Below are 21,299 nucleotides of genomic sequence, written 5' to 3' on the forward strand. Positions count from 1 at the left end.
CCGATATATGTTATATAGTACTAAGTTAGCCAGGAACGCAAGTAGTAATTTATAATATATAATGCATTACAAAAACTGCTGAAATATGGGTGTATCTATGGATTTGTTGGCTATGCATGATATAGCTAGAACGAAGGTTGATGCGTCAATGATTTTCTCCCTCAATGCTCATAAGAAGCTGAACCAGCGCAAAACTTAAATGTACATGTAATTCAAACTCCTCACTTATTGTTACTCCTCTAGACTCTCTTGGGTATACATTGAACATGCCAAATATATTAATACGAAGATGAATGTCCCCACGTTTGGCTCGGCGGCTCTACCTTCCATCGGATGGGGCGGTATCGTCGTCCTTACTTGCTTCATCGCCCAAGGGCTGAGTTACGTTCTTTCTACTCCCACCTGGAACCGATATATTCAAACAGAGTGGACAAATCTTGAGTCGATCGCTAAGCAAATTGATGTTCTTAAATACACCGTTAACCAAGACTGTCCCGTCGGCGGCGGTGCACCAGCATTCTTACCAGTATCCGAATCCTTATACCGTCGTTCCCTCCTCGCCTTAATCGACGTCCTCGGAGAAGCTAGGTTAGCTTTTCGTATGTCATTTGCGAAGCTGGATCAGTTATCCAGGATGATTAAGTTGAAAGACCCATCTCCTTCTCAAGCTCTTCGACCTGGTGTCGCACGCAGACCTCCCGCGGATGCGCTGCGGGAGATGTTGGATAGCGGATGGGACGAATTATGGCCAACTAATCGTGTAAAAGAGATGTTGGATGAAATGCATCTCGTTGGAGCAAATAGTGTTTTAGCCGCGATAAGAATTTCGAATAATATCAATGATATGCCAGGATGGAAACACGCCGATTCTTTGACGGGCCAAGAAAATATTGACAACCTAGCGCGGAGAATAGATAGTGATGGGGGTTTTAATGCTGACGGCGTCGAAGGTGTTATCATCCAGCCTGATCTTCAGCAATCGCGAGTTGTTCTGAAGACTAGGCTTCAGTCACTGATACAATTTCTTGAGTTTTCTAGAATGCAATTTAGAATTTTTGCGAGCAAAGCTAGCATCGAGATGGCGAATCCAATCCTCATAGATCTCATTCGAGATCATGACCCAAATCATGGGGAAGAGGAGGCACCATTTACGTTTGTTGATTTGTTGGGGAATATTGCCAATTGGTATGAATGTTGGATACCAGAGTTTCAGGACTTCTTATATCTGGTTGAGCACCAGTTGGGCCCGCTTCCTGGGCCGGACTGGTGGGATGAGGAAGAGCCAGCGGTCGGATTGATTGAAGGAATCGGTGACCCTAACCCAGGCCTAACCATGGAACTTGAAGATGGGAATTAGTGTATCCATAAACATGCACCGGGCGAAAGCTGTCTCGTTGCTAAACTCCTCCGCTTGGGGCAGGGAGGGTCAGGGCACAACGGACTATATACCTAGGTAAATATTCCATCGAACCTGGTCCTAGAGCTCGTGCAACTATAGCCCGTGCAATTGCGCAATCAACTCGGGGTCAATAACACACCAACTGGCTGGTTGATTTAAAAGCTACGTATGCTGGAAACGGGTGTGAATTGGCATAGTAAACGTTCCAAACAGCTTCCGAATTAGATATCGATAGTAAAGATACAACCTTGTCCCCTAAAAATGGCGTAGAGTATTTAAGTATATATACAAAACGATTTGCATCGACTAGGATGTTTCGTTGGGTTTTCTCATACCCCTCGTTGGTGCCTAAATTTTGTCCTGGCACTCGGATTCTGTCTGGAAGCCATCCACAGCGGGGTCGCCCCTGGTATTAGACCACAACATGGCCTCCTTCAAGGCGAGTGCTTCCTCTTCTCTCCGAATGGCTCTCTTTTCAGATTTCTCAAGCCTTTCCTTAATACGACGTCTCTCCATCTCCTCTTTTTCAATATTAGGATTTAACTTGAAAGTCTTCGCCTCCAACTCTTTCCGGAAGCGGTTTCTATATAGGTTGTCAAGTTCCTGTGGCGTTGTGCGAAATGATGCAGACTTTGCCTCTGTTTCGTCTTCATATATCGAGAACGATACTGGTCTTGGGGGACTGGAGTATGAATGGAGACTAAAATTAGACACTCCAGTTGACTGTGGGTGTGGTGGGGTTCCTTCAGTAGGAGCAGGTCCCTCTGGAGTCTGGAACAACGCTTTGTCCTGGCTATCTGTGAGCGTATGGTGGTCGATAGCTTTATCGACCCTATCTACATTATCTGTGGTGGGCTGGGCAGCTTTGCTTAACCATCCAGTTGGGGTGAAAGATTTATTCAAGCGAGTTGTAACATCCAGGATCTCATCATGAGCGGACCGTCCCCATGGTGCAAAAATCTGGGGGGTTTTTTGGTGGTCAGTTGGTGCGACGATGATATGCTCCAAGTTTTCTTGGGAGGATATTATTTCGCCTCTCTCGCGTGTGTTTAATTTAGACCATGTAGGGTCCGCCCAGCTTTCACCCTGCCCGCTTTCGATCAGAAGAATTTCGGCTTTTGTCTTCTTCATCTCTTCGAGGACTAGACTAATCTGGCGAAGTTTCTGCCGCAATAGACGTCTATTATCCGCTTTCTTGTCGTTGGCGGATCTAGTTTCCGCGCGAATGGCATTCGTTTTCTGCATCTCGAAATCATACCACATATCAACAGCCTGATGATCCTCGGGATAAAATTGTCCAGGAGGGATCTTGGCCAGGTTCTCTGGCGTGATCGGATGTTCCTTGAGAACTTCCCGAATCTTGTCGAGAAAGTGCGTGTGCTCCTCAAGGAACTGCTGCTGTTGCTCTTTCCGAGCATCTTCGACTTTGCTCATGCGGTTTACTTTTGAAAGATCGATCAGGCCATTCTTGCGGCCACCACGTAGCGCCCAACGCTTAACATCATGATTACGTATCCATGGCCAATGATCACCTCCATTCATTGCCGCGCGCGCAAAATCCTCCCCGATAACAGGACTAACCGATGGAAGCGCAACGAAACCAGAACGGAAAAGTAGCCTCACAGCTGTCTCTTCCTCTATCCATTCTTTATCCTCTATTTTGGCGGGATTCTGCCCCCCAATTCTCGTTCCTTTTGGAGCATACATGAGTCTCCCCCCGCCTCCTTTCCGATGGCCCTCGCAGTCGATTGGTCGATGTGGGGCACCAACATGCTGCCACCGTTGGACAAAAAAATTCCAGAACCGCATGAGGTATCTAGGTTTCTTGCAAACATTGCACTCCCGGATGACTGGGGGTGGGGGAGGAGGAAGTTCGTCCATGTGCTTGTACGACGCTGGATCTGGCGCTGCCCAACCATACCCATTCCGTAATTTTTTTGCATTTTGGATTTGGGACCATTCTATCCTTCGGGCTACTTCCTCCCGAGTATAATCTTGCTTCATGCCCGCCATCACGATCGGGTGCCAGGGCCGAGGGGGTTCCTGGAGCGGGAACAACTGATTAATCGTATGCCAATTCGTATCATCTGGGAATAGAAAGTAGAAACGCGGGGCCAAAGGTCCGGCTAGTTTGCCTTGTCGCGTTCGCACGGGATTTTGCCCTGTGCTCAACTCGGGGATTTTGTAAGGATTCCGGATCTCGCCGTTGGCACTCTTACTAGAGGTCAGAAGAAGGCCGAGTGTAATTTTGTCGAATTCGTCTTTCGATTGAAAAGGACTTCGATTCATGTCTAACATCTCGTCAACTCGATCAATAGCAGGGACATAGCCATGTTTGCGTAGCGCATTTAGAAAATCTTCTTGAGTACGAAGCCTTTTTGGTTTTGAATGATCATAATACTGGTTGATGTAATCCCGATCTTCGGGTCGGAGCTGTAGTTTCTTATGAGCTGTAGCTGATGCTCCATGTATAACCTTCTGTTGTTTATGAACAGATGCAATGAAGCTAAAATTCCGATTCCCGATGCGAGGAATTGATCTGATAGAATGGGTGTGGATGCTGTTTCTTGAGGAGGCCAGAACACTCAGGAAGCTGAAAAGATGGGTACATCCTTGGAGACGGCGGGGAAGTGACATTTTGAGGGATAGGATTGAGCGTGGGAAAGGCTCTTGGTGATCCTATGAACAGCTTCTAAGGGGCGTTTTAAGGTTGATGGTTTCCCAATTGAAGCGTTTGCATGGTCATTATCAGTTGGATGTATCGATATCGGGATGCTGGATGGATTTTGAGGGAAGAAAAGTTTGGTTGCTAGTTTTGTTATTTCTTTTTCTCAGTCGGCCTTTTTGCTTTTAAATCTCAGGACAAACTGCCAACACCACAACACATTTAAATTTGGTCAGTGGATGAAGGTCTGGCCAGCCCGAGATATATCTCGCGAGACTAGGGAGAGTCTAAAACTATTTGGTATCATTAATGATTGTAGATATATACATACTTACTAAGTACTAGATATATATACTCGAGGACTTAGGTATGCAACGTATGTGAGCACTAAGGCATCAGAAAAATTCAAGGCCAGATCAGATCGAACGCCAAATGCCAAATGCTAGATCCCAAACGCTAACCCGTTAAAACGCCGAATTTATACTATCCAAATTTTAAGGACACTCGGACCCTGTGTCCCAATCTCGAGCTCACCATCTAACAACTACCTCCGAGTCCTTTCTTGGCCGATCATATGTCGCCTGTGGCAGCTGTGGCATCGGACTGAGCGGCGTCCCTACAGCCGCAAATGAATTATTCCGTATGTTGATCCAATTTCCCAAGCTGACATCACTTTCAGCACTAATCTCGCTGGTGGCTCTGCTATTCTGTCTTGATCTGGTGGGAGGGATAGGGAACATCCTCTCATCAACGTCTAAGAGGGCGCCGTCTGCAGTTGACAGTGGTGTCCTATCTCTCCCATCGCCGTCTCTGCTATTCATTTTATTCACAACCATGCTAGCAGGCTCTGGCGGAACACCGTTCCCGAATTCGACAGTACGCCATGCTATTCCGCCACCCATTTCAATATCTTCGTGTATGCCTGAAGGCCTCCTATCTGTAATTGATATCTCTATGGTTCCCGTTTTGGCGAGGCTCCCGTACCGATTGTGTGCTTCGCCACTTCCTCCGCTATGCTCGCTGTGGTTCGATCTCTTCACTCTGGAGTTTATCGAGTTGCTGAGTCTTGGTAGCCAACCCTTCCATAGAACTTTCAACGCAGGTAGTGATGTCGCTATTATTGCCAGGGTAACCTCTAGTTGTCCGTATAATGCGACAGGAACGATATCCCAAGTTAGGTCAATCCCTCTTACTCCATCGAACAAATGGATCATCCGCAAGATAGCAAAGATACAGGCGAGTCCACCAAGACTAAAAAGGAATAACACAGCAATTTTTTTCCAGAGCGGTAGCTGCAGTTTGAATACTATCGGTGCAGGTAGGAAAAGGAGGGCGATGTCCGAGGCAACACCGATGGAAGTTATGGCATAGTACATAGTTAAAGCATTGCATTGGTGTTCTAGTTTCGTTAGGAGGTCGTATGCAGCGGCGATGGGCTAAAGAGGTTGGAGAACTCGTTAATTGCTTCTAAGGCTAAGGGTAGAGATATGTTGAAAGTATATACCTTGCATTGGAAAGCTAATGCCAAAGAACTTGCGACGCCGAATAAGACGTGAAAAGCGAAGAATCCATTACAAATATGCCACATTTTATCGAAAGAGAGTCGTCGGATAAAAAGGATTATCGAGAGTTTTGTGAACATTATGGAGTAGACGTAGAGTATCATATGGGCGTAGGTAAGCTAGTCACAGTAGCTTTGTTAGTCCGGCACTATGAAGAAAATAGGAAATAAGATACAGACTTTGGTGCCTTCGATCATTGCATACGGGCTTATGTCATAAACATGCATCCCCATATGAGCGTTTTTAACCGCTAAGAGAGGAACTGGTTGTTAGCTACCAAAGTTCCATGAGAGACCTATCAGCGACTAGGCTATCCATACCAAGTATTTGCACAGCAGTAAATCCCAAGGTCAATATCTATTAACTATTAGCCAGGGTCTACAAGGAGAATGTTTTGTTTTTCTGGAACGGGCGCAGGCCCTACCATCGCTGGAATGATCATCCAATCGTCCAGACCTAGTTTTCCGCTGTAGACTTTCCTCGTGTAAAGCCTCCCTCCAACCAAGACTAGCGCCACTGCTATTGATATGGTCGCTACGATAAACACTATGTTCCCTTTATCTGGTGGCACATACCCCTCAGACATCGCTGCCTTAGGGATACTCTTGAATACTGCGGCGCCATTAAGCCTTTCGATGATCTTTCCCAAAAGTACATACTCGTCGATAGAAGCCGGGGTATACATCTTCAAGAGGATCTATACCACAGGACCTTTATTCCAAATAGTAAAAGTAAAATTTCTAGGAGCACCCCAGCAAAATGATACCTAATACCCCCTTTTCGCTCCTTGTTTTTCCCTCCTCTATATAATCATTGTCGGAATCTTGCGACGGTTGTGTTGTTAATGTTGGTTCGGTTCGGAGATCGAGAGAGGCATCGAGGTGTATTCCCGTCGAAACAGTCACCAGATGCTGGTTAGCAACGATATCAAGGGAGACAATGATCAAAACAAAAAGATATGGGGTCCGGGGGAGAGAGAGATAAGAGGAAGAAACGGACATCTTCAAATTGTTTTATGATACTCTTACACCTTCGAAATTGCGGAATCTTCATTAAGGCCCACATCGGCCGGCACCCTTCCCAGAAAAACAACGACAAAACTAAACTAGCCCGAAAACCTTCACGTTATTTCGCTCCTTTCTTTCGCTCCTCTGGTGGCTCTCCATTTTCTTTCTGAGCATCCGTGAAAGCGTGGGCGGATAGTTCGTCCGCAACAGCCCATTTCATGCACCTTCGTTAGCTAAAAGGCAAAGAAAGGCTAAAAGCAGGTTTTGGGGGGTGTTCTCTGGGCGGCTCCGAACATTCTTCTGCGGACGAATTTGAACATCGACGAGGAAACCGGCGAAAAGATGCACGTCGACTTGACCACGACCAGACCCGCTCGCTATCCACAAATCTGCGAGGCTATCGAGATCGTCAGGTTCCATTACGGTTTTCGGTAAGCACTAGGGGCGCCATCTCGCTTGCTGGGTGGTTTGGGCCGAATGACATGGTGTGGGAGTCCAGCTACCAGGTATTTTTTGAGGCCCAGCGAGTTTAGCGTGGGTCCTCTTCGATAACATCGATTGGAAGATTCCGTGGTGGAACCCTCTCGAGACGATCCTAACGAACCCATCTATTTGAGATGTTTGAAGATGTCTAAGTCAGATTAGGATTAACTACTATGACACGGCCAAAAAAACTTTACACAACAAGTATACAGACTTAGTACTCCGTAAGCATGTATGTAGGAATTAAGTAGATTTGGGTGAGGTCTGCGTCTGGTTTCTGTGACTTGGTGATCATTTGTCTCCGCCTGTTTTCGGTAGGTGGCTTGAGAAAAGAAGCGGGCCAGGGAAGTGGGCAAACTTGCTTTGAAACTCAGAAATGTGGATTCATGATGGTAATATGCTATTAGCGTATCGGCGGAACCCTTCGAATTTTGGCGAGGTTCTGCGTGCTCGACGGCGGCGGTGTTAAACACCTACATAGTATAAATTCCGAAAGTAATAAATATATCGAGCCGGGTTGAGGTCAAATCTGATCAAAGGACAGAGGCTTTAAATTGAGCCAGCCGATTTGATTTCCCGTTGGCCACCGGAGTGGCTTCTGCACGATCACGAATCTGATCTTGGGGCTTTGGGGGCTTTTGGGGCTTCTGAGGCTTTTGAGGCGTTGAAGAGGCGTTATAAGGTGTTGGCGAGACTCGACTCACCATAACGTATGTACGGTCACAACTCAATTGGCTATGCTGCAATCGAATCTGAGGCGAATCGCGAGATATCAAGGATAACTTGACCTTCCCTATACCTAGCCTCGAGTATAGTAATTGGAAAACTAGTTGCATGAAATGCAATCCTCGAGGCCCTTTACGTGTATTCTTATGCTGAGTGTTAAGGATATTTGAGACCAAAAATATACCGCTCCTTAAGTATTTAAATGAATTTGGGTTTGGCAAGCTTGTGAGCTTCCCTATGGCTGACTAGAATACATCGGGGAAAAAAGAACCACCAAGATATTTTCGGCGGACAGGTTTCCCGGGCCGAGTTAACAGCCCGGGCCCGGACAGAAACGAAAGGCAATGCTCCGCGTATATGTTTGGAAGGTATCAGCTGGATTTAGGCTTCTGAATGAATTGGGCTAAGCGGTCCCACAGAATTCATGGGTAAGGGTGAGAACATACTGATGGAAGTAAGTGTCACTTCCACAGATTTTTTTCTCCGGGGTCTTCATCTTCCTTACCTAGTCCATCATATTCGTGAAGGACGGCGCGGGCCATGATAAAGATGTTGTTATCGGTGCCCTTGTGCCTATTCCACCAATTAACAAACGTCGGATTCGCCTGCAGCCTGGGAAGTTTTTGGAATACAGAGTCAAGAACAGGACGGCACATCTCACGTTCTCCGAAGCTTAGCAGGGAGTACCATAGGATCTCGAATATTTCCAGTATTATTAGAATTTCTTTAGCCCCTTGGGTACGTTGGTTGTAATCGTTTCCAATGACAAGGTAAGCTTGGGTCATTTTGTCAACGATGTATTTGACACCGTGCCAAAGCATGTACTCTCTGAAACCTTCGATTTGAAGACTAAAATCAGAGTCAAGTTTGAGCAGGTAAGTGCAATTTATAGAGCTGGTAGTGTGGCTGCCGGTATAGATGTACTCAATTAAGGTCTTGATGGCAGAATTTGGGAGACCTTTAAAGACCACCTCTGCTGTTCCGTTCTTTCGAAGTTGTTTGGATTGGGTAATTAGTTGGTCTAATTTCATAGAAGCTGGGCCGAGGATGAGGTGATGCGCTCTATGCTCCTGGGATGGGTTTGTGAAATCGCGAGACTGATTGACAATGATGACATCAGACCATGTGCTGTCGGTCAGTAGATTTTCGAAGTACCTAACAGCGAACCAATTAGAGCTGGCCTAAGATTATCCGGGCTGGAACCTTGCTACAGGCCGTAAAAAATAATTTTAAAAAAGGGTATATATAACACACTGTTTATCTGGACTTCCATCGCCTGGGGGGTCCCCGACAAGTCTCCAGAATGGTAGAGATATCGTGGGAGAATAACCGACAGATGGCCTCCGCGATGAGGGCCCGTCAATCGTGAGAGAGCCTTCAGAATTCATTTTGAAAGAGTGTGGAATCGGGTGGTCGGTAGCGAGTATTTGGCGGGCTTGTAGCTATATAGCGCTATGCGAGGCCTTCAACATGCTAAAGTTCGATTTGTTATGGGAGACAATGTCATTTGAAGAACATATGCTTAGTATGAATGAACCGTTAATACTCGACGTCTGGGTTGTTGAAATAATGTATCGTCGATTAACTCGAGGTCGAGGGTTAGTTTGGTTGATAAGGTGGTTTGGTAGACATGCTTGAGTTATTCAGGTGGGATTTGTGTAACGAGGCTGTTGAAAATATCCACGTTGCATAACGTGGCTAAAGAGCGTACGCTGGGAGCTGTATAGCTGTAACGCATTTTAAATTTCCGTACGAGCCCTAACTATAATCGTAAGTATCCAGTGCAAGATGGTGACGGAAAATCAAATTATTCTTGTATGAGAGTGTGTCCTATTGGTTTACGAAATGGTGTCCTATGATTTCGGCAAGCTATCTAATAAATGATATACTAGATATATACGGTGAGGATGTTTTTTGAAGGAGCCTGAGGGCTGCCATCCAGTGTAGGATCTGTTGGGCAAGCATCCGGCCTAGATATCGATAGGGTTTCAGGTGTTGCCCTGTTGGATTTTGTTTTTTTGGCTATAATCCAGGTAACTTAAGGTATCATGTATCAACCGCGAACGCACTATATACTTAAGTACGTAATGTCCATTCCACTCTGAATATCAAACGTGACAACGTGGAAAGTAGCTAGAATGATAATGATGGCGTGTGGCGAATATAATCTAAGACCTCGATAAGTAGCGCATGGCACAAACAAGGTTGGCCTTGTACTTATACGGACCCAGCCTTGCGAGTTGCATTGTCTGAGACGTAGGCTTTGACTGCCTTCCGTCGACGGACCAAGCCGCGTCGGTCTCTCGTCATCCCAACTCTAAGAATCAACGTTTTGCATTCCGAGTGAGTGTGGGAGTGGACCTGTTGGAATGTAGCTTCCATAATTGAAGAAGTGCAGCAGATCCGGGCCATACCACCTTCCCCGCAAGGAGAACCAAGCGACCCTAGTCTGGCAGTCCATTGGCTGGAGGCAGCATTTCAGGATAGCTCAAGGTGGTGCGACTGTTTATCATCATTATCGGCTGCCTGGTTTGGCACCTGGTTTGGCACCAGATACGATCGAGCGGTCTTGAAGTACTCGAGATAACCCGTTTTAAAAAGAGCTCTTTCCCAGGCTCCTCGCTCACTGTCAGTTTATAAGCTTTCTTGATCATATTATCGTCTCCATTGCATTGCAGTGCGAAATACAACCTCCACAACACATTTTCGATAATATCAAAAAAATGCACGCCTCTTCGGTTCTCCTCAGTCTTCTTCTGGCTGCCCCAGCCCTTGTTGCCGCACAGCGAGAAACCGACAAAGCTGTTGAACTCCCTCCATGTGTCACCACTTGCTATGGCCTTGCTATCGCTCGCGCTAACTGCGATACCCTCAAACCATCTTGTATCTGTGGTTCCAATACCTTCTTTAATGCCATCCGCACCTGTCTTACTACTCGAGACGGTACTTGCACAGAAGAAGAGGCCGTAGACGTATGGAACAAGCTTCAGCAGCAGTGTGGGGATAAAATCGCCTCTGCCTTCCCGTCTCTGACATTCGCCGTAACTAGAGAGACATCTAGCGCCACAGACACCGCCACAGTTACAGATGAATCCGGGAGCGTTGTTCCAACCATGGGTAGCATTACGGATGGTCCGGTTGAGACAAGCGATCTTCCCACCGAAGCCCCAACTACGATGGGCAGCATTACTGGACCAGCTGAACCGACCTCCTCAAATACCCGTAAGTCAGATGCCCAGACTATTAAAAAGGTTTCTTAAGCTCTTAATACTAACGAATTTGCCATCGATGCAGAAGGATCGCAAACCAGCGAGGGTCCAAGTGCTCCGACCGAGACCCCCAACTCAGCAACACATATGATCCCAAGTCTTGTCTCCATGGTTCTTGGGAGCTTTGTTGCCGGTGGAGCATTATTCTTCATGCTTTAGGCCTCTATCACCTATTAGGACCACCAGGCTCCTTAGGGATACAGAAGGTTAGAGGGGTGCTCCTAATGTGAGCTTGATACAAACGGATAGATCAATATCCCCATGAACGTGAAATATGAGCTGTAAACTACCTACATGATACCCTGTGCATTTATTTCTTTTTATCATCTCCGATTGAGCAGGATATACCCCAGTATTGTATTGTTATTATGCAGAATATATAATTCAGATTACATTATACTCAAAGCGTCAACTCGAAATCACATCTTGCTTGCTCCTTGCAAGCGCTTCGGCGCGACCCCAGACTAATCTTGCTTGAATGACTATAGGCAGCAGTGGTACCATGGCCTCCTGGCCAGGCACATATACCATCGCCTCGCAAGTGAAAGATCTAAAGATTCCACTCAGAGCTCGCTAAATTATAAACGTAGCCCAGAATGCAATTATCTACGGAATACTGATTACAAATTCTCCGATTTTTATTAGTATTTGGGCACCCTTCCCGTGTTTAGGCATTTGCCGGCTCGCTTGATCCCAGATTGAGATAGGCTGCGAAACCCAGCGCAACTATCCACTCAGATCTTCACGGTAATTTCCGCTCTACCAATAGTTCGGACGAAGATGTGCTAGCCATATGCAAGAATCCAGTGTTGGTGATGTGCATATTAACCACCTGCAAACTTAACCGGAAGCAAGGGATATTACTTGAGAAGGGATGTGAAATAGAAGCCTGAGATCTTATCCCAGACATTATGGCATTTCATATAAGAAATCTAGACCTGCAGGTTTCTGCGCGATCTACAGCTATCAATCTTGATCGCGAAGGCTAGCAAGGGACCTTACCAATTAAATAGCCCTTCGCTCAGTTAAAAACCTTTCGGATCCAGACCTGCAGTTAGGTCACAGTGCAGACGATAGTCCACAGGCAGACGCATATAATCTTCAGTAACTACGAATAGAATCCAGTCCAGTTTAGCGCTTTCACTCCCCACCTTTCCGTGTCTTATATCCTGTCTGTTTTTCAGATAGCCGGGCTAGTTTTCCGACCGAGTTGGAAATTAGAGACCTCAATTTATAATGTAGAGGGCATTGAGAACCATGAACCTAGCAACCCCCAGACTACGCGACTCCCAGACTAACTGTGAACCGAGGCTCAGTAACACAAAGCGGGCTAGTCAGCTGCAGGTAGCCTGGGGGTTGCTCTTAGAGCGTCCCCCGAACTACTGCAGGAGATGCAGAAAGTTCAAGATATGGTACGGCTGGGGCTGATCCCTCACTTCGACACCTTGTTGTGCAATAATACCTACAAAAAATCGCAAGTACACCCAAGCTGACCGACTGAACGGATTCCATTCGGCCTATATATAGCCCATTCTCTGGGCTCCATAAATACGTGGGCTCACGATAGAAAATAGTATAAGAAGAGGCATTTCTCCCACAGCGCTGGTCAAATACTGTACTCTGCTGTTCGCTCATCTTTACAAATCCTCACCGATATATCTCACAAGACCTAGTCTCTCATAATGAAAGTCTTCACCGTCTGTTACTTCAGCTTGCTAGCCTTTGCGCCCACGGCTCTGTGTCAACTTGGGGGCAAGCGAGGATTGGATGGTAAAATACTTCCAAAATTTGCCCTCCAAGATGTAACCACTCTCACAAACCACATCAAGGCGGAGTTCGACAGGACGCCAAAGTTGATAGGAGCTGTTGATATTTCGGGTAATGTTACTTTTCAGCTGCAAAGACTAAACAAATATATGGAAAAGACATTGTTCCCGGCTGTTAACCCTCAGAGATTTTATCCTGGAACACCGGGACTGCTAAGAGCACGGACTTGTCCTGAGAGAAAGGCTATCCTTAGGGAATATGAAAATGTCAGTAGTGTGGCTAGATAACCTATATACACCGTACCAGCTAGTTCGCGTAAGATCTGTGCTTATTTTACTCTGTTTAGTTTTTCGACGCCGTAATATCTGCTCGTGAAGCAGCTGGGGCTGCTGTCTGTCGTAGCACAGTTAAAGTGCCCGGTGCGAAGGAAAATACTGCTATAATTGCGTTGACCAAAGCGGCAATAATAGAAGTGGATAGAACCGTGAATAACATCAGGGTATGTACATATTTGTAAATGAAGCTGGAGAAGCCTGCGTGGTATCGGTTACTAATATGCTTTCTTGAGATTTCAGCGCCTATGGGATAACCTCTACAACAAATACAACTCCATCGACTTCTTCATTTATCACTGCAAAGCTCGAAACAACCCAGCTGGTTGTCGAAATCCTGGAGAGGGATGCCCACCAAAGCCTGAAAGGTGCCCTATAGTCTGTCCCTGCTATTATGGATTTGTCGATGGGAAGAACCCGAATAAGGACCAGTGTTTTACAAATGAGAATGAGATTATGGAAGTTGCCAGTGTTTCGGGCAAGTCGAGTAGAGCCAGCTTTGGATGGGAGAATCTTAAGGATTGTAGGCAGTGCTTTCTGGAAGACGACCCTCTTCCAACTTGTGTGAATGTTCTTTGAGGTATTGCGGAGGGGGGGGGTAGTAACTGGGGGTTATATACCTGTCGGTGGCAAGCAATGTATATCCAGTATAATAGCATCGTGGTCGGATACAACTTAGCTAGCTTTATATCTAAATCTGTTTCAAAGCGTTCATCTTTGGTAATTATAAGGTGTCGTATGATATATCTCGTCCTACTACGTAGACGTTATATACGTTATAGAAGAGCCTAAAAAAATAGATTTGAGATCACCGGCTCAGGGAACCTTCAAAGCTTCATTGACCACCCTAAATAGATTAGCACCACCTTACGTCAACTCTGGTCGTCAACATGCACTGGGCTATACTAGGCTTACGTGATTCGAGTAGAAAGTTTCGTGGTCTCGGTAGTTAAAAGTCAAAGCTAAGCTGTTTGTTAGTAATAGTCAAATCGAACGAGGCGCATTTAGAAATCTAACGCCACTAGCTGCTGTCTCTCTGCGGCGCTCCATGTTTGCCAATGCAATACCGGGGCTTCGACAGCCACAAAACACGCCGGATTGCCAAGTTAATGTTCCGGTACCTGCTTGATGCTGGACAAGGCCGGCACGACCACAAAAGAATTGTCTTTCTCTTTCTTTCTTTCCGGGAAACTTGGAAGGCGCTCGTTAAGCCCTGATTACATAGAGAATCGTCACCAAAAAGCCATCTTAGGGAATGGCATCATACCCTGTTCTGCATTCCGGATTGTGCCGGATCGGTGAGCTCTAACTGCATGCCGTTACACCAAGCCTTCCAAGACATTCGGCAACAACTTTCCGAAATTTCGAGCTCTTGTTGGGACACCCTAAAATCCTGTATCGTCCCCTGTCATGTCGATGTTCCCTTGGAATTACATAATTGGTCACGCTTGAATTTTCCGATCCGATGCGAGGAAAGACATTGTATGGAGCGGGTGCTAATTCCAGTCACTGACTGCTAACTAATCCGCCTTGAAAGGCACCGCCGCCCTCGGGTGACTGTTTAATGATGGACCTGCTGACATGGAATTCTTTGGCTGCTCTGAGGTGGGTTTCCTCAATTCGGCTTCCGTTCCAAAATTTTATTCAATTTTGTAGACGTGAATGTCTCGACAACTGGACGCTATCGTCGTTAAACTGTCATAGAATGCAGGGGTCTCCGCGTTGAAACGTACAGAACAATTCCGGCATGCGGTTGGAGAATTGAAAGAATGTGATATCATTCGGCTATGGCCACTGGTTTTTTTTATTTTTTATATTTTATTTTTTCGCTTAGAGCAACATTACCGCCCGAACAATTGAAAAAGTGGCCGGTGATGTTTGTGTCACGGCATTGTCATCGAATCGTAAATCCCACCTGGGCAAGTGAATGACGTCTGACTAGAATGCAAAGAACTCGTAATCGTGTACCGATAGTCGACTCTTCGTCATTCATGATAGAGATATCGGATGGTTGGTGTGGTGTTCTGGGTGCATATATAGTTCTCAAAACCGCTCCTCGTCATCCTTCCAGCTGGCCAGCCTCGAAATTGTTCATTATAGTTGAGAAAGTATCTCCCTTTAAACCCGCTCTAATTAGTACCGTCCCACAAAGGCTTGCCTCACTAGCTTTGGATCACATCGAATCTATCGCACGGCATCCTCGTGGTATTTGGATTTCAACTAGTTCGCAGCCAGCAAGCTCCTAAACGTTTCATCAAGAACGTCTACCTTAACCTCCAATCAAGCAAAACATCCATTGCCGCCAATTAATTCCCCAAAGTCGTTAACGAATTCATTCACAATGGCTATCGGTTCCTCTATCTCAAAGTTTGGTCTCTGGGGCCTTCGATTCTTCCAGTTCGCCTTTGCCGTCATCCTCACTGGCATCTTTGCTTGGTTCCATCACCAAATCAAGAAGGCTAGATACACCAGTATCAATGCTGTCGATGTTCCTCTTGGCTTCTCGGCTGCCGCTATCGTTTTTACCACCTTCTCGATTATCACTATCTGTTGTCTCAAAGGTGCCCTTCAGATTGTGAGCGCTATCGCCGACTTTGCTCTCTTCGTCGGATATATCGCCTCTACTATTCTGTTCCGTCACAATTACCACATTCGATGCTCTAGAAACCCGTTGGCCGTTTTCTTGATCTACACTAGAGAGAGTAGTGACAGGTTCTCCACTAGCGGAGAGTTCAGGAACTGCAACTTGATCCGATTAGCTGCCGCTTTATTGATCATTCAAATGTAAGCCGATCACCCTACTATCTTTTTCTACAATCGTATTATATATACAATACTAAATATTGAATTCTAGTATCTTTTTCTTCCTGACAATGATTATCTCGTTCTTTTTGGCTCGCAAGCGTGACGTTGCTGGCGAACCAGTTGTTGTCGGTGAGAAACGACGGTTTGGACGTCGAGGCCACGTTGCCGCTGTTTAGAAACTCGAACTTCATTATTTTGCCAGGTTTTTATAGATCTAGTGTTATTCACTCCCGTTTGTGAGGGGTGGGGATAGGTCTTGCTCTTGAATTTCTATCATTCTCAGGACGGCTGTTTTAAATATAAAAATTGTAATTCTTGCAATGAAAGAGAATATTACCCAAGTCCAGAACTTTCCGGTGATGATGATGTTATGAATAAAATAAATAAGCTATAAAAACTTGAGAAAATTGAAGGAAAGCGCCGAAATTTGAATAAACAGCAAGACAACCAACAGCTACTTTAATCCAGGAGCTCTTTCATAACATCATACTTGAAAGCCTCATCGAACTTGACACCTACCGCCCATAGGTAGAACCATACGAGCCAGTCCTTAAGCGCCGCAGCGAACCATCCTTTATCCTTCAATCCCTCAAACCCGCCAACTGATCGGTCGTAATCCTTTTTTACTCTTGGCATTCTGATTTTTACTAGCCGTTTGGAGATATCCTCCCAAGGTACTTCTTTCATGTTGATATCCCCGTTATTTGCATTTTTAGTGTTCTGAATGTGAGCGTTTAGTAACTTATCAAGAAGAGCGGCGTCTTCAACGGCTAATCCAACACCCTGTGCTAATGGTGGCATCTGTGAAACTCTTAGTATATATAATCGACTCGAATACTAGACAAGATAGCAGAACTTACAGCATGGGCTGCATCCCCAAGCAATAAACACCTTCCTTCCCACCATTTATCACTCATCTCGAGCTTCCATACGGGATAAAAGTATACATCGTCGTTCGTTTGCTCCAACAAATCAGCGAAAAATCCCATCTGGGGATCTCTTTCGGAGCAATATGTATCTTTTACTCTCTGCTTCATCTTTGTGACATCATCGCCCATGGTTCTCCACCCATCTTTTGACAGATCTTGGGGTGCAGGGACCTCCATTACCGCCGCCCAGAATAGCTTTTCGGATCTGGATGGGGTGCTCCACGTTAGAAGGAGAGATCCAACACGGCATTGGATGATCGCGGATGTATCTTTGAGTGGTAGTGAAGACAAGTCCTTTGGGTTGACATAGGAATAAGTGTTCGAGAGACCGGTATAGATTGGTTTACGGTCGGGATCGATGCATTTCCTGACGGCGGAATGGGTTCCATCGCAGCCGAGAAGGATATCACCAATTACACTAGATCCGTCGATAAATAAAGCCGTAATGTCATTTGCCGTTTGTTCTATATTTTCTAACCGTTTGGAGAATAGAACCTCAATCCCCAATTCTGCGACTTTAGCGAGGAGAGCTGCTTGAAGATCTTTACGCGCGATACGTAGACTGTTGGCGCCATAGCGGTCTACGTCTCCGAAGGTCAGATTTCCGAGTGGGGTGAGGGTACGAGAGGAAATTATTTCTATTGTTTTTACAGAACATCCTGAATTTTTGAGATCTTTCAGGATTCCTATGTGATCGAGGAGTTTGACGGCGTTAGGAGTGAGGTTGATGGCGCCCCCTAGAGTTGATGGACCAGAGCGAAGTTCGAAGATGGAGATTCTGAAGGGGAGAGAGTGGGTTGTTAGGGTCTTGTGGAGGAGGACGGCAGCGGCGAGGCCGGCGGAACCCGCACCTACGATCAGAACGTGGAAGGGGTTGGCCATGAGTGACGCATGTGTTGGTGTGGTATTTTCAAAAATGGATACGTTCTTGCTCTTTGTGATGTCTGGGAACGAGGCCCTATATGGGTTGAATTGGGACGTAGGTTCAACGTTCAATTCGGTTCGCGGATTCGAAACCTTAGATCCGATCAAAGAACGATTATGTCTGTAAACCAGAGATCGTGGTGCTTAACTTGAAGGACGTGGGAATAATAAGCTTTTCTTTATACTTCCGAAGAGAAGAACAATAGGTTCAGCCCATTGATTACGGCTGTATGAAATCCCCCCAATTGGAGCAGAAACATTAGTACTGCGCGGATTGTGACGAAGCTAGTTGGGCTGAGAGCTGATGCATTACGTTATCAACTCTACCAAGTTAGTGATTCAGGGAATAGATATCTGTATTGGGCCTGGCAAGGCAGCCAAGCTTGTTAATGCTTCAAGTGAAATGCCGCCTGTCCATCCGATCAAGTGTCATAAAATGGGTAAAAAGTGGCCTGGTGGGTCGTGATGTTAACATCTTTGCATTTGCATGGAGCAGGGCAAGCTAGAAAGCTTGTGTTTCCTGAAGCGTCTTGTCGGAAAGCTTGATTTCTGAAATGGCACAGGCAACACAGATGTAAGTTGAAGCATGAAGGACATGGTCCTCTTTTTTTGTAGGTTGGTAGCCGATTGTTACTATAATTGTGCATTCGAACATGTCTACAGAATTTAATTGATACTTGGTAAGTGAGATCCCCACCTCTATTATATGTTTAGATACCTGGGGCTAGAGGGCTATTCAGTATTAATATTGAGAGAAGCAAATATGCTCAATAGGGACAGTATATAACCACCGGTGTACCAGCTGGCGGCCTAACGTTATGATGGTTACCTAGGTACCTACTAAGTAGATATCACACAAGGTTGGACAAAGTCTAACAGTACCAGAGGCCTACAGGGTTCCCGTGTCAATTTTTGCCTGGCGACACCACACTTTCTTATATATGTAGCAAGACCATGGTTATCATGTTCTTTGGTGGGTGTACGTGGTTCCATTCGTGTGCTCCAAAGTTACCTTGAATATCCCTCAAATACAGTTGTTTTTGGAGGAAGTTTTAGTGTACTAGTAATTACAAAGGTTGAGAGATCCAAAATTGAGCTGCGCGAATTCACGTTGCTATGTGCTCAAGCACAGTTGAGGAGTCTCGCGACGAGACAAGCTGGAGCTACCGCTTACTAGACTTTTACCCTTGGCTAAATTGCATGCTCTGTGGGAGCTTATACGATCGTGAACTTATAATACATACGAATAAGCAGGTGCACCAACAATAACGCCCGAATATATAGATCGTAATATAGTGATCAACGTTGTGAACTTATCTTATATCTCCACGGTCTTATATCTTAACGGATTTATCTTGCGTATTGGATTAAAGCTCAAGTACGGATCTATGAAGTTGACAGAAGAGCCCCGGTTGGATCAAAGGAGATCTGTAAATGGCGAGTTTCTTTGCTACTATCTAGATCTGGGGTTTAAAGACGCGGCCGGGGGGTATACTAGAAGCTATGGTGGAGGCCCTTGAATACCTTGCGAGTCGAGCCCATGATTTCGAGGCGATTACGAAATCTAAATCGACTGCCTAGCTTCTGACCAGCTCTAAGCTAAACCATTGGTTCCCAATATTGCATGCAACTGGGTAAAGCTCACATACACCCCTAAATTAGCCTCGAGACCACCCCTAAATGTAGTCTCGGGGCCAGACGCTCGCATACTTATCTTTGCTGGATGCATACAAATAGTTTTCAATTTGCCTTTCGTGAAATTCGGGGTCTCTATAGTCCAGCTAGTATTTGCTACAGTCTTTCCATCGAGATTGTCTGGTCAAGTGACTTAGCTTTGGCGGCTTCACGATAACTCCGTATAACCTGAACTATGTAGACATTTGTTTAGAAGTACGAACATCTAGCAGAAGCTATCCGTCCATCCACCCATCCATCCATCCAGCAAACGTCGCGTTCCCCGGAGGTTCCGATAAAAATCCTGTTTCCATATATTATCAAAGGAGCTTGGTTCTACACCAGCCACAGTTTTGGCCACAGTTGAAATATTGATGCTATATTGCATCAATTAAATTTGCCTATTGCATTGTGGATATTTTGCCATTGCCTTGTCTCAAATAATAGAACACTGGGTTCAAAATTGAACAGATCAATGGCCCGTGAACCATTCCGTCCAATTATGCTGGATCTGGAAGCTCTGGCTCTTAGAGAGAATGAGATAATGACCGCCCAAGTCAAAGCATGCATATGCATATATAGAGCAAGGTTTGTTGGATCATGTGTGGGCTAGGCCAATCATTGGCAACTGTTCCTTTTCTGGTTATGAATTACGATTGGCTCAGCGACAAATCTTTTTAGTCATCCTGGACCGCCAAGGGGAGGTCAAGGGTCTTGGAGAGCTAGGATGACGTAGACAGGCCTGGATCGAGGCAGCCGGAAAGTCAACGGATGGCCACACACCTCTGGGTCGGTGTCCGGCAAGGTTGAAGGAATGGAGCGGGAACGCAATAACTGACGGTACCTGAGGACTTTCATACTGCATTCACCGGACTAACCTTGTCCTGCTATATTTTCTTCTAGATGCGAGCGTTAAATTCCGTGCTTGATGAAGAATGCCATCTGTTCCCGTTTCCACATATCCTTTCTGCGAAAGGAAGCGTAGTCTGTTTTTAGGACGCTGGTGAGATCTACGAACCCAGGCTTAGCCTTTCCATCCTATACGAGAATATGGGGTAGATGAAGAGAGCTTAGAAGGCAGCTTACCGAAAAAGAGAGAGGCGGATGGCGGTAGGTTCGATATAGACTATTATTGTTAGATTATGTATCCTACGAAGCCACAAAGCCGCGACACGTCTGGCTGCCCGTCGCCGTTTATAACCCAAACCCCTCCTCGGATTTATCTGTGCTACCTTTGATCGTTGAATTATTCTTAGGACCTACAGCTTCAAGCAGTTGCTAGTTTCGAAGTAGTTGCTTCAGGCGCCGTAGCTTTGGCGTACACGTTCATACCTTGCGACCCGCCTCACGCTTCACTTTGAAAAAAGGATATCTTCCCAATCTGGAATTCAGTGCTGAAAACGCCTTTCAATTTTGACGTTTCATTTGATGCATTCCGAGTTCATGTAGTACGTTACTACCTACATGCATATGTGCCTGAGCAGCTGGGTTGATTGTTGTTGCATTCGCCAAGCCGAACGAGCTGGGCGGCGGGTTTGGTCCGCCAGTCTTACTGCCTTACCTTGCCTCCAGCCTTTGAACCAATATTACCCTATCCTCAGTCATCCATCCATCACAACCTCCAGCCTTCCATTTCTATCCATCAACCGCCATCGCCACCTTCGATTCTAGCTTTTCATACTCTTCCGATAGTGTCGCCAACAGCATATTAGCTTTGATATTTTTGGATAACAGAATTCGTCCGGCCGATAAGGAAA

General features: G+C 45.8%; 8 protein-coding genes across 8 annotated transcripts; 4 read left to right on the top strand and 4 right to left on the bottom strand.

Annotated features, from left to right (window-relative positions):
- Positions 1-289: 289 nt before the first annotated feature.
- AOL_s00215g904 (uncharacterized protein) lies at positions 290-1,357 on the top strand (the record flags this gene model as incomplete). Its single annotated transcript, XM_011130106.1, has 1 exon — positions 290-1,357. One exon carries the CDS (start codon positions 290-292, stop codon positions 1,355-1,357), a length of 1,068 nt encoding a protein of 355 aa, XP_011128408.1.
- A 390-nt stretch (positions 1,358-1,747) lies between these two features.
- On the bottom strand, positions 1,748-4,036 carry AOL_s00215g905 (uncharacterized protein; the record flags this gene model as incomplete). The annotated part of the gene is made up of 1 exon (XM_011130107.1): positions 1,748-4,036. The coding sequence occupies one exon, from the start codon at positions 4,034-4,036 to the stop codon at positions 1,748-1,750; it is 2,289 nt and encodes a 762-aa protein (XP_011128409.1).
- A 558-nt stretch (positions 4,037-4,594) lies between these two features.
- Positions 4,595-6,311, bottom strand: AOL_s00215g906 (uncharacterized protein; the record flags this gene model as incomplete). The annotated part of the gene is made up of 5 exons (XM_011130108.1): positions 4,595-5,500; positions 5,569-5,745; positions 5,806-5,876; positions 5,947-5,983; positions 6,051-6,311. 5 exons carry the CDS (start codon positions 6,309-6,311, stop codon positions 4,595-4,597), a joined length of 1,452 nt encoding a protein of 483 aa, XP_011128410.1.
- A 1,992-nt stretch (positions 6,312-8,303) lies between these two features.
- AOL_s00215g907 (uncharacterized protein) lies at positions 8,304-9,230 on the bottom strand (the record flags this gene model as incomplete). Its single annotated transcript, XM_011130109.1, has 2 exons — positions 8,304-8,997; positions 9,097-9,230. The coding sequence occupies 2 exons, from the start codon at positions 9,228-9,230 to the stop codon at positions 8,304-8,306; spliced, it is 828 nt and encodes a 275-aa protein (XP_011128411.1).
- A 1,335-nt stretch (positions 9,231-10,565) lies between these two features.
- Positions 10,566-11,270, top strand: AOL_s00215g908 (uncharacterized protein; the record flags this gene model as incomplete). The annotated part of the gene is made up of 2 exons (XM_011130110.1): positions 10,566-11,064; positions 11,137-11,270. 2 exons carry the CDS (start codon positions 10,566-10,568, stop codon positions 11,268-11,270), a joined length of 633 nt encoding a protein of 210 aa, XP_011128412.1.
- Positions 11,271-12,793: 1,523 nt separating this feature from the next.
- On the top strand, positions 12,794-13,789 carry AOL_s00215g909 (uncharacterized protein; the record flags this gene model as incomplete). The annotated part of the gene is made up of 3 exons (XM_011130111.1): positions 12,794-13,144; positions 13,225-13,377; positions 13,454-13,789. 3 exons carry the CDS (start codon positions 12,794-12,796, stop codon positions 13,787-13,789), a joined length of 840 nt encoding a protein of 279 aa, XP_011128413.1.
- Positions 13,790-15,551: 1,762 nt separating this feature from the next.
- Positions 15,552-16,191, top strand: AOL_s00215g910 (uncharacterized protein; the record flags this gene model as incomplete). The annotated part of the gene is made up of 2 exons (XM_011130112.1): positions 15,552-15,994; positions 16,065-16,191. The coding sequence occupies 2 exons, from the start codon at positions 15,552-15,554 to the stop codon at positions 16,189-16,191; spliced, it is 570 nt and encodes a 189-aa protein (XP_011128414.1).
- A 283-nt stretch (positions 16,192-16,474) lies between these two features.
- Positions 16,475-17,826, bottom strand: AOL_s00215g911 (uncharacterized protein; the record flags this gene model as incomplete). Its single annotated transcript, XM_011130113.1, has 2 exons — positions 16,475-16,816; positions 16,876-17,826. 2 exons carry the CDS (start codon positions 17,824-17,826, stop codon positions 16,475-16,477), a joined length of 1,293 nt encoding a protein of 430 aa, XP_011128415.1.
- Positions 17,827-21,299: the final 3,473 nt, after the last annotated feature.

The sequence above is a fragment of the Orbilia oligospora genome (genome assembly GCF_000225545.1).
Source record: "Orbilia oligospora ATCC 24927 unplaced genomic scaffold scaffold00215, whole genome shotgun sequence".
NCBI classification, from domain to species: domain Eukaryota; kingdom Fungi; phylum Ascomycota; class Orbiliomycetes; order Orbiliales; family Orbiliaceae; genus Orbilia; species Orbilia oligospora.